Source organism: Apteryx rowi, unplaced genomic scaffold, assembly GCF_003343035.1.
Source record: "Apteryx rowi isolate R43461 unplaced genomic scaffold, aptRow1 scaffold_154, whole genome shotgun sequence".
In the NCBI taxonomy this organism is placed as follows: Eukaryota; Metazoa; Chordata; class Aves; order Apterygiformes; family Apterygidae; genus Apteryx; species Apteryx rowi.
Window position 1 is genome coordinate 2268 of NW_020447797.1, and position 11149 is coordinate 13416.

At 67.2% G+C, this 11149-nt stretch overlaps 1 protein-coding gene across 2 annotated transcripts in view; it reads right to left on the reverse strand.

Moving 5' to 3' along the window:
- Window positions 1-1038: 1038 nt before the first annotated feature.
- SLC4A1 (solute carrier family 4 member 1 (Diego blood group)) overlaps window positions 1039-11149 on the reverse strand; it is a 15483-nt gene continuing 5372 nt past the window's right edge. For both annotated transcript variants that reach the window (XM_026059199.1, XM_026059200.1), the window contains 17 exons: window positions 9962-10035; window positions 9542-9719; window positions 9333-9468; window positions 9065-9206; window positions 8616-8691; window positions 7730-7914; window positions 6755-6965; window positions 6433-6636; window positions 6038-6186; window positions 5515-5709; window positions 4785-4961; window positions 4472-4561; window positions 4125-4291; window positions 3723-3976; window positions 3442-3611; window positions 2965-3138; window positions 1039-2892 (listed from right to left, as the gene is read on the reverse strand). In XM_026059199.1, coding sequence (XP_025914984.1) covers window positions 2812-2892; window positions 2965-3138; window positions 3442-3611; window positions 3723-3976; window positions 4125-4291; window positions 4472-4561; window positions 4785-4961; window positions 5515-5709; window positions 6038-6186; window positions 6433-6636; window positions 6755-6965; window positions 7730-7914; window positions 8616-8691; window positions 9065-9206; window positions 9333-9468; window positions 9542-9719; window positions 9962-10035 — 2663 coding nt within the window. In that variant the 3' untranslated portion in view covers window positions 1039-2811. The remainder of the gene's footprint in view (window positions 2893-2964; window positions 3139-3441; window positions 3612-3722; window positions 3977-4124; window positions 4292-4471; window positions 4562-4784; window positions 4962-5514; window positions 5710-6037; window positions 6187-6432; window positions 6637-6754; window positions 6966-7729; window positions 7915-8615; window positions 8692-9064; window positions 9207-9332; window positions 9469-9541; window positions 9720-9961; window positions 10036-11149) is intronic.

Below are 11149 nucleotides of genomic sequence, written 5' to 3' on the forward strand. Positions count from 1 at the left end.
GGCGCAGCGCAGCCACCAGCGCGCGGCCCGGGAGGGGCGGCTGCCGGGGCTTTCCCGCGGGGCGGCCGCCGGCTCCCGCGGCGGGACGAGGCCGGGGGGTGCCCGCGGGGGCCCCAGCAGCGATGCGGCCCGGCAGATCTCTCAGGCTGGGCTCAGCTCTGCTCGTTAGTAAGTTTATGAGTTATTTTTTTTCTCCTGGCAGCTCACGCGCTGCTGCAAGGCGCCGTTGCGGCTGCACAGCTGGGTCCAGGCGGCAGGGCTGCGAGTCGCCTTCCTCGCCGGCTTTGCTGGGGTAAAGCTTGAGCACGGACCAGGCCTTGGCCCCCAAAATACCCCCTGTTATTTAGCTAGTCACGGAGTCTCTGAAGCGGCTTGGGGCCATCTGTCCCCAAAACAGTCCCTGTGGCCCCTGCTCCTGTCTGGGTGAGCTGGTACCCGGAGGGCACCCTGGGGACCTGCCCAGCACCTGCAAAGGGCCCCAGGGTGGGGGTGGGGATGGATCCCCTCAGGGATGCTGAATGCCGGGAGGAGCCAGGCCATGCTGTCGGACCCTTCTGCTTGGCAGGATCTGGGGCGAGCACACGTGGAGCTTGGCTGGCTCCGGGCAGGAGCTGCGGCGAGCAGCCTGGGACCACCATGGTGAGCATCCCGGGATGGCCACAGTGAGCATCCTGGGACCACCATGGTGAGCATCCTGGGATGATGGTAGTGAGCATCCTGGGACCACCACAGCAAGCATCCCAGGATGGCCATGGTGAGCATCCCGGGATGGCCACAGTGAGCATCCTGGGACCACCATGGTGAGCATCCCAGGACAGCCACAGTGAGCATCCTGGGATGGCCATGGCAAGCAACCCAGGATGACAGCAGCGAGCATCCCGGGACCACCATGGTGAGCATCCCAGGACAGCCGCAGCAAGCATCCCAGCACGGCCAGGGCTGAGGCCTTTGAGGGATGCTGCTGCTCTCCCAGGGGAGGCGGTTAAATAAGGGGATCGCCTGGCAAATGCCCAAGCGAAAAGAAAAATGCACTTTGGGGATTTTTTAAAATTCATTTCTTTATTAAAGCGTGATACAGAGGTGGATTGGGAAGGGAAGGGGAAAAAAAAATCAAAGCACGCAACATTATTGTTTATTTTGGACACATAATTGCTAAAACTAAACCAGCCCGAACACAAGGTGCTGCTGGGGAGAGGCGGCTTGGGCTACGCAAACAGAAAGGCGGCGAGACGACCCCAGCAACAGATGCCCCCGGCCCCGGCTCKCCCCTCGCGGCTTCGGGCATGTTCCGCTCCGGCTTTGCAAAGAGGAGCAAAGTCCCAGGCGGAGACTCACGCTCACACTCACACTCGCGCTCCAGCCCTGGCCCCGGCGGCGCTTTGAGCGGATACGGTGGGGATGGGCCGGTTCGGGAGCGATCTCGGTGGAAACGGGGCAAGACGGGGTCAGAAAGCAGCCGTTGCAGTTGCCTTGCAACGCAGCAGGGAATAGTCCAGGGAAAACTACATGGATTTAACTGAAACGCTAAAAAAATAGAGGAGGATTGACACTACCACTAATTCATTAAGACTAATATCAGTTCAGCGACGACACTGCCACGCTGGTCCGTAGAGTGCAGGCCCCCAGCAGGCTCCTTCCAGACAAGCCTTGCCGGCTGACGRGAAATTATCCTAGTTTTTCTCTAGTATATACACACACGCACACACGACCCGGCACCCTCCGCGGGCAGAAGCACACTCAGCCTTTGGAAATAAATTACAAACTCCCCCACTCACAAGCATCAAATATACAGACCACTCCTTGCAGCCGGTGTTTTTTARGTGCTTTTTCGTTTTTTTTTGCTTTTTGTTTTGTTTTTGCTTTTTTAATAAACCCTCCCTGCAGAAGCACCAGCGTCCTTTTTTCTTTCTTTTTTTTTGGGGGGGGGGAGGGTACAACTTTCTTCATGGCAAATACATAAGCCCCCCCCACTGTCGCACTATTTACATCCCTACCCCGGGGACGACACCGATAAGTTAATGCAAACCCAGGGAAAGTCCCCGAGGGTTTTTTTGGCACCCGCAAAGTCAATCCAAGCAGCAGCACCGGGCGCCCCAGCGAAGCGTCCGTAACCCTGAGTCCCAAGCAAGCAGCGAAGAAAGAGGCGAAAAACGGCTCCGGGCCCTTCGGGAAAAGGGTCCCGACCGAGCTGAGCCCTTCGGGCTCGTTAGCACCGAAAGTTTGTCTGGGGAAGCGGGGCCGAGCGGGGAGGCCGGGGGGGTCTGCGCCTGCCTGGCTTCCGCTCTCAGCCGGCGCGGGAAAGCAGCGGGGCCGGGGGGCAAACGGGGTGTCTGGGCTTGGCGAACCCCCCCGCTTCGTTAGCCCTCCTCGTTAGCGTGCCGCAGCGGGGCCTGCGGTGCCCCTTCCCTGCCCCCAGGAGGGGACGGGCCGGGGTCCTGCCTGGGAAGGGGGCAGGAGCCGGGTCCCGCGGGACCCCCAGCCCGGGCTGAGCTGCTTCCCCGGAGCACAGCAAAGGGCGGAGGAGACCACGCCACCGAAAACGGGAAAAGAAGAGGAAAAAAAAAAGGGGGGGGGGGAAATATATACTCCTTTCGCGGGCGGGAATTGGGTGCTCTCAGGGGCCGGAGCGGACCCGCATCCCCAGCCCACGTCCCCCCCCGGCCGCCGAGTCTCCTTCCGTCGCCGGYGGCCCTGGGAAACCCGCGGCGGATCTGCAAGCGGGGGGGGGAGGAAACGGGGCGCGGGGCCRGGGCGCGCGGGGACACGGCTGTTCCGGCTCGCCCACCGCCACCGCCGCCGCCGCCGGGGCCCTTAGCTGGGCATCTGCACCTCGTCGTACACGTCCTTGCCCTCCACCTCGTCCAGGGTGACAGCGGCGCTGTCCGCGTCCAGCTGCGGGGAAGGGGGAGGCCGTTAGGTGGGAGGGGGCCGGGGGCCGCGCGCCGGGGCCGAGGGGCTACGTACGCATCGGAGCTCGACGTCCCGGAAGATCCTGGGCAGCAGGAAGCGCCGGACGGGCACGGTGAGGATGAGGACGAAGGGCAAGGCTAGCGAGGCCGGCGTGGACTTCACCGCCCACAGCACCGCGAGGGTGATGATCTGGGTGAAGGTGAAGAGGTGCATGCGCCAAGTCTTCACCTGGGGGAGGGAAAGCCGAGCCGGGTCAGGGAGCCACCAGGGTGCAGCACCCCTCCGGCCCCCGTCCGAGCCCTGCAGCGGGGCGGCCGGGTGCTGATTTGCACCGCGGGGCCACCGGCACCCTTGGGAGACCATCCAGCCCCAAAGACAGCACCAAGGACAAGGCTGGAGGAGGGAATCGTCCGTGCCAAAGAGCCTGACCAAGGCCAGCACCGGAGGAGGAGGTTTTAGAGAACATCACATGGTGACGCACAGCAGGACACCCCCAACCCCGGTCTCCCCTGACCGGGGCCAGGCACTTACCCGGGTGACGTAGGGCTCTTTGGGGTGATACTTGGGCGGCATCAGCATGAGCAGGATGCGGTCAAAGAGCTGGATGCCAAAGAGGGAGGTGACGCCCATGTAGAGGAAGATGCCGAAGAGCACAGCCAGCGGGATGTACTTCAGGATGGGCTCCATGAGGATGGAGACGCCTGTGGTGGAGAAGAACGGGTCAGGGAGATCCCCCACAGCTGAGGACGTCCGGTCCTTGCCACCGGCACCGTGCAGGGCTGGAGGACCTCTTCCCCGGTGGGGAGGCTCACCGATGAGCACGGCCACCAGCAAGCCGCTGATGCGCTGCTCCTTGACCTCCAGGATCTGGGACTTCTCGCTGGGAGAGGAGCTCTTGCTCATGATGGTGAGGGCATTGGCGTGGGTGATGGTGCGGACGGTGGTGGCACTGAGCCAGGGCATGCCGAAGAGCGCTGCCACACCACCCATGCCCACGATGAGCAGCAGGTCCAGGTGGAAGCCTGAGCCCTTCACCAGCTTCCGCTCGGGCTTGCTGACGATGAGGCTGGGGAGGTGGACACGAGGCTGAGTTGGCGAGGAGGCACCATGGATGGGGGCCCTTCCTCCTCGCTGCTCCTCCTTGCCCCTATCCTGCTCCCTGCCATGCACTGTGGCCCCCTCCCAGCCCCACGGCCCTCCCCGCTGCCCCTTACGTCGTGATCTGCGTCTCGAGGAAGATGAGGATGAAGACCAAGAGGGCTGGCACCACGGAGGCGAACATCATCCAGATGGGGAAGGTCTTCTTGTTGCCCATGGGGCTGATGAACCAGCCGCGGGCGGACGCGTTGGTGACCTCGAGGCCTTTGGGGACCTTCAGTTTCTGGATGGGAGCAGAGACGGGGCAGTGAGGAGCTGGGATGGGGGATTGTGGCCAAGCTGGGGAGGTCCCAGTGCACGGATGGGGGCAGAGAGGGGACCCCATCCCACCTGCCGCCCCATGCCGAGCGTGGCTGTGTGCCGCCCCTGAGGACGGGTCACTTGCTCCCTGCCACCCACTGACCTGCGTGTACGTGTCCTTGATGAAGAAGTCAATCATCGCCATGATGAAGATGGAAATGGGCACCCCAAAGTCCCCGACCAAGCGCCGGACCTGCAGGGCGAACCGTGGCCGCGTTACCACCAGCTGGATCACTGCAGGCCCCCAAGGACCTCCGGGCAGGCACGTAGCGAGTTTGCAAGCTCTCAGCCAGCCCCTTTGTGGAAACCGCTCCCCAAGAGCGGTGCCAAAGCTATTCCTGCACCCAGCGAGCCCCTGTTTGGCCCCGAATGCTGTGCCGGGCCCTGCGCGGGGCGGCTCGCGCCGGCGCGTGCACCTTGCCGGGCAGGAAAGCGCTGTTCTTGAACTTGCGGAGGAAGAGCGCCAGGAAGAAGGTGCCGGCCATGAGCACGAGGGAGAGCAGCGCCGTGTTGGGCTCCTCCGTGGGGGTAACCAAGGGGTTCAGCGTGGGGGTCACGTTGTAGACCCTCTGCAGCGGGTGAGCCTTGAAGATCTGGGGAGGGACGGAGAAGCGGCTCAGGGACGGAGGCGGCTGGGCCGGGGCTGAGCACGGGCTCCCGTGTCCCTCCGGGCCGGCACAGGGACCAGGGTTCAGGGTGTGATGAGGGCCTGGGGTGACATGGGGCACGTGCCCTGCCTGTCACCTCCCCGGCACCAGAGATGTCCCTTTGGGCACCCAGTGCACGGAGCGACACCGTCCCATTGCTACCGGCTGCCTAGGAAGGGTCAGAGCCGGGGATGGAGGGAGAAATCAGGGATTTCCAGGCAATTCCTGGGCACCTCCAAAGTTCCTTGCAGCCCAGACCGGACACCTGCCCCAGGCTTTACCCCTTTCCCCAGAAATCCCCCTGGGGAGGGAAACCCGAGTGGGGAACCACCTGGGGAAGGGGAGAAAACGGTACCAAACGGGCTCCATCCCTCTCCCACATCCCTCGCGGCTCCTGTGGCTTCCATGGAAACCCGGCGCCCTGCAGCCCCCTCCCTGTTGCAGGTGGCCGGGGTCTCCGCAACCCCTCACYCTCCGCCAGCAGCCCCCTGCCCCGCACCTTGAAGAGCTTGTCGAAGGTCTCGTAGATGAAGATGAGGGAGATGAGGAAGGAGAAGATCTCCTGGGTGTAGCGGGAGAGGTAGCGCACCAGGACGCTGCCCTCGCAGGCCACCACCACCAGCACCAGCAGGATGAGCCAGAAGCCGATCCAGACGCGGCCCACGATGTACTCCATGTCGTTGCTCTCGCAGAACTGCCACAGCGAGAGGCCGYGGCCCCGTCACCATGCAGCCCCCGGCCCTGGCACCCAGCCAGGACGGACCCTCGGGGCCCTGCGCCTCCGCCCGGGGATGGAGGGATGCGGGGATGGGGATGGTGGTACCCCGGGGGCCAGCACCCATGGGGCAGCATCCGCATGGCACCATCCAGGTGGTATCACCCACGGGACATCACCCATGTGGCAGCACCCACACGGCAGCACCCATGTGCCTCTGCCAGGGGGGCCGCAACGAGCCCACCGCAGGGACCGCCAGCCCCTCGCGGTGGCCCAGGGGCACCCTTGGGTGCGGACTGGCACCCACCGTGTAGAAGGACTCCTCGAAGACGAGCAGGGGCCCCGAGAAGCCGACGACGAGCAGGGGCTGGGCGCTGAGCAGGCTGAAGAGGACGCACTGCACGCACGTGGCGATGAGCAGCTCCGACACCCCCATCATGCCCTTGGTCTTCTCATCTGCGAAGCAGCGGAGCAGGTCGGCGGGCGCCCGGCGCAGGGCCCTCCCCGTCCCCATGCTCCTCGGCACCCGTGGGTGCTGATCCCACGGAAGAGCAATAAACCCCGGGAGCATCCCTGGGATGTCGGGAGTGAGATGATGCTCCAGGTGGTGGTACCCTCCCTCCGTGCCCCATCCCCATCCCGGTGCCCTGCCCGGGGACATCCCTGTCCCCCAGCGTGTCCCCAGCCTGTCCCCCCCATTACTCAGCAGGCCTCCGAAGGTGACGGCGGGCGACAGCGCGGCGAAGTAGATGAAGATGACGGCGGCCAGGCACTGCGGGTTCAGGGCGTCCTTGATGTCGCTGAGATATTTGGGGTAGCGGCGGCAGATGTCCCGCACCAGCCCCCCGAAGGGCCGCCCCGTCCGGCGCAGGGGGTCGTCGTCCTCTGCCGCTGGGTGCCCGAGCCCTGCGGGGACGAGCAGGCGGCGATGGGGGCGTGCGGGGCACCGCCGGCGCCTCCAGCCCGCCGCGGAGCGGGGCCGGCAGCGGGGGACCACGCGGGGCCGGGGCGTCCCCCGCCGTACCCAGGTCCTTTAGGAAATCCTCGTCGGGCGGCTGCTCGGGGGGCTGGTAGCGGCGGCGGAGCAGCTCCCGCTGCAGCGGCACCAGCCCCCGGAGCAGCTCCTCGCTCGGGATTTCGGTGGGCGGCAGGACGATGCTGGCCTCCAGGAAGGCCTCCACGCCGCGGGCCAGGTCGCGGCGGCCCTCGGCCAGGTAGGCGTCGCGGCGAAACACCTGCGGCGCCGCGCGGCGAGATGGGCTCAGCCACCTCTGCCGCCCGCCGGGGATGTGGGGGCACGGGGACACGGGGGCATGGGGACACGGGGATGTGGGGACACAGGAGCATGAGGACATGGGGACTCAGGGTCATGGGGACACGGGGATGTGGGGACACAGGAGCATGAGGACATGGGGACACAGGGGCATGGGGACACGGGGACGTGGGGACACAGGAGCATGAGGACATGGGGACGCAGGGGCATGGGGACACGGGGACGTGGGGACATGGAGGCATGGAGCCACAGGGACAAGGGGGCACAGGGACATGGGGCCACGGGAGCATGAGGACGTGTGGACATGGGGGCATGGGGTACAGGGGCACAGGGACATGGGGACACAGGGCCATGAGGGCATGGGGCCACAGGGTCACAGTGACACAGGGATGTAGGGACAGGGCTGCATGGGGGCATGGGGCTAGTGGGCCATGGGGCCATGGGGGCATGGAGCTACAGGGGCATGAGGACACGGGGACATGAGGAGATGGGGACATGGGGACAAGGCTGCATGGAGTCATGGGCATGGGGCTGCTGGAGCATGGGGACATGGGACCACATGTGCATGGGGACGTGGTGGCCTGGGGCCACAGAGTCACGGGGACATGGGTGCATGGGGATGTGGAGACCTGGGGCTATGGGGCCATGGGGCCATGGGCCCAGAGGGATGGGCTCCGGCAGAGGGTCCGTGGGGTGCGCAGGGGCCGGCGCCCGGCGGAGCCGTACCCGGTCGGACATCATGGTGGCCACGGCGCGGCCGATCTCGTGGTAGCTGACGTGGGGGCTGTCGGGACCCAGCACCATGAAGAGGAAGCGCACGGGCAGCGGCACTTCGAGGACGGCGTCCAGCATCACGGCGTTCTTCAGGCGCACGAAGGCCAGCGTCGGCTGCTCCAGGAAGGCCGCGCAGCCTGGTGGGAGGACGGGATGGGACGGGATGGGGTCACGAGGGGACCGGGCACAGGACATGGGGACACAGGGCATGGGGACATGGGGGGGACACAGAGGATGGAGACATGGGGGTACAGAAACACAAGGACACAGGGATGTTGGGGCATGGGGTCAGAAGGACATGGAGATGTGGGCATGGGGACATGGGGGGACACAGGGACACGGGGACACAGCAGCACAGGGGCATAAGGACACCAGGACACAGGGATGTGGGGACTTGGGGGCATGGGGAAATGGGGACCAGACATGAGGTCAGAGGGACACAAGGACCAAGGGGCACAGGGACGTGGGGGCACGTGGAAATGGGAAGGTGGAGACACACAGGCACAGGGTCATGGGGACAGGGAGTCGTGGGGACACTAGCCAAGGGCAGGGAGACACAGGAGCATGGGGATATGGGGGGGACAGACACAAGGACTCAGGGACATGAGGACACAGGGCCACGGGGCCACGTGGGAATGGGGACACGGAGGCCTGGGGACAGGGGCACGGGAGCGGAGCCAGCAGCACTGCGTGAGGCCGGGAGGGGACAGCGAGGGCTGGAGGAAGAGGAGGGTAAAGAAGGCAAGAGAAAGGCAGCGGGTGAGCAAGCAGCAGCGGAGCGCAGAAGCCAAAGCGCCCGGAGGGGCTTCGCCCCGGCGCCCGCCCCGGCCCCACTCACCCACGAGCACCAGCGAGGCCTCGGCGTCCTCGGGCACCTTCTTGGGGAGCAGGGGCTCGGCCGCGCTGGGGCTGGGCTGCGGGCGGGGGAAAGGCAGGCGTGAGCCGGCTGTGCGTGTCCCGCCGCAGCCCACGCGTGCGCGGCTCCGGGGCTCGCGTGACGGGCGCCCTCGCTACCTCCGTCCCCTCCCACAGCAACTCTTTCCCCCCGTGCATGTGTGCACACATGTGCATGCAAGGCTGCATGCATGTGTGCGACTGTGCAAGGGTGCATGTGTGTGTGTGCGGGTGCATGCATGCATGCAACTCAGCAGCGTGCACATATGCACATGAACACGTGTGCGTGTGCATGCATGCATGCGACTGAGCAGCGTGCACGTATGTGCGCGCACCCAGGTGCATTTGTGAGCCCCCCGGCAGCCCTTCCCGCGCCCCCCCCGCCCTCCTCGCCTGCTCGTCCGTGGCCAGCATGGACATCTCGATGAGCTGGTGCTGCCGCAGCAGCGGCTTCTCCGCCTGCGCCCTGCCCGCCTCCTCTCGCTGCAGCTGCGCCGGCTTCAGGGTCCGGATGGACTCGGCCTGGCTGGGGTGCCTGCGAGCGCCGGAGGGGACGGGCGTGAGACGGACGAGCGCCGACGCTCCCCGCCGAAGCCGCCCGCGGGCCAAGCCGAAGGGCAGCGTGGTTTTCGGGAGCCCCCCCCCCCGCGCGGGGCCGTACTTGTGCTGCAGCAGCAGGGTCCTCAGGATGGCCTCGCGGTCCTGCGGCTTGATCTGCCCCTCGTAGATCATCTGGTCGATGAGCACGTGGGCGATGCCCGGCAGCGAGGTCGCCGCCACGTCGAGGAGGACGGCGCCTGCGGGGACAGCAGCGGTCACCGGCGGGCCGCCGCGGGCGCCCTGCCCCGGCCGGGGACCCGGCGCTCCCACCTTTGCCGAAAGCCTGGCTGATGTCCTGCAGGCTGCGGTAGGTCAGGTAGGAGAGGTGGGGCTGGCCCCAGTGACCGGCCTCTTGGAAGTCCTCCTCCAGCTTGAGCCAGTGGCCGGCCTCCATCCAGCACAGCTCCTCGTTCCTGTCCATGACCAGCTCGTGGAGCTCCACGTAGCCCTGCGGCGAGAGCCGGCGGCGTCAGGGGTCCCGGCGCGGGGACCGTGCCCCGTGGCGCCAGGGATGGCACGGTCCTCGCCTGGCGCCCCGGATGTGCCCGTGGTGTCACCGGCGCGGGGGGTCCCAGCCCGGCTCCCGCCCCCCCTGCCCCGGTGTCACCGTTTTTTTTCCCCTGCACTACACGGGGCGATTCCATTCCCAGGGAACGGGAACCGAACCGGAGCGCCCCGCGCAGCACCCACCTCATGGGTGTCCCGCCGGGACACGTGCCTCCTGCTCCCCACCGCCTCCAGGTCCACATCGGTCACCGACGGAGCTGCGAGCGGAGCGACGGCCGCGTTAGCTGGCCCACGGCCGCCCTCTGTGTCCCCTGCCTGTCACCCCCATCCCAGACCCCGTTGGGGGTTGCTGAACGTGTCCCCCACCTCTGTCCCCCCCATCCCAGACCTGGCTGGGGTGAAGGATGTGTTCCCCATCTGTTGTCCCCCCATCCCAGACCCCGTTGGGGGTTGCTGGACATGTCCCCGACCTCTGTCCCCCCCATCCCAGACCCGGTTGGGCTTGCTGGACATGTCCCCCATCCACTGTCCCCCCCATCCCAGACCCTGTTGGGGGTTGCTGGACGTGTCCCCCATCCGCTGTCCCCATCCCAGACCCCGCTGGGCTTGCTGGACGTGTCCCCCCACATCACCCCCTGCCCTGCGGTGCCGGACGCTGCCTTGCCCCCGCACCCAGCTCCCTGGATACCGCCGGGGGCCGGGGCCGGGCTCTGCAGTCCCCTCTGTCCCCAAGCCGGGCAGCAGCCTCGCGCGGGGCCATCGCAGCGGCAGCAGCAATGCTGCCGGCGGGGCCGCAACGTGCCACCCGCGGGCAGCTCCCACCCGGGGCCAAGGCCGGGGCTGGCACGTCCTCGGCAGCCAGCGGCACCCACCGTCCCCAGGGGCCACGACGCCCCCGGCCGCCTGGGCACCGTCCCCGGCCCCTGCCTACCTGCGGCCCCCCATGCGCTCCCGGCCGCCCCGGCGCGCTGCCGCCCTATAAAGGGTGGCCAGGGCACCGCGGCCCCCCGCCCCGCCGCGAGCCGGGCGCCGTGTGTGCACCGTAAATCCCAAAGCACTTTGCCTTTGCTGACTGTAAACACGGGCGTGCGGCCACCCGGGCCGGGAGCCGGAGCGATCGGCTCRCCCCGGCGCGCGGGTGCCAAGGGGGAGGGGGCGGATCGGCCCTGCCGCACCGCACACGCCGGCTGGGGACCGGCGCGGTCCCCTCGCTGCGCGGGCTTCGCCGGGCCCCCCCGGTACGGCGCACGACCCCGAGGCTGTGCCCCAACAGCCGCATCCCTCCTGCGCGGAGYAAAACGGGGCCGGGCCCCCCTGCAAACGGCCCCCCGAAAAGGCGCCGGCCGCGGGGGCGTGCGGGGCCGAGCCCTC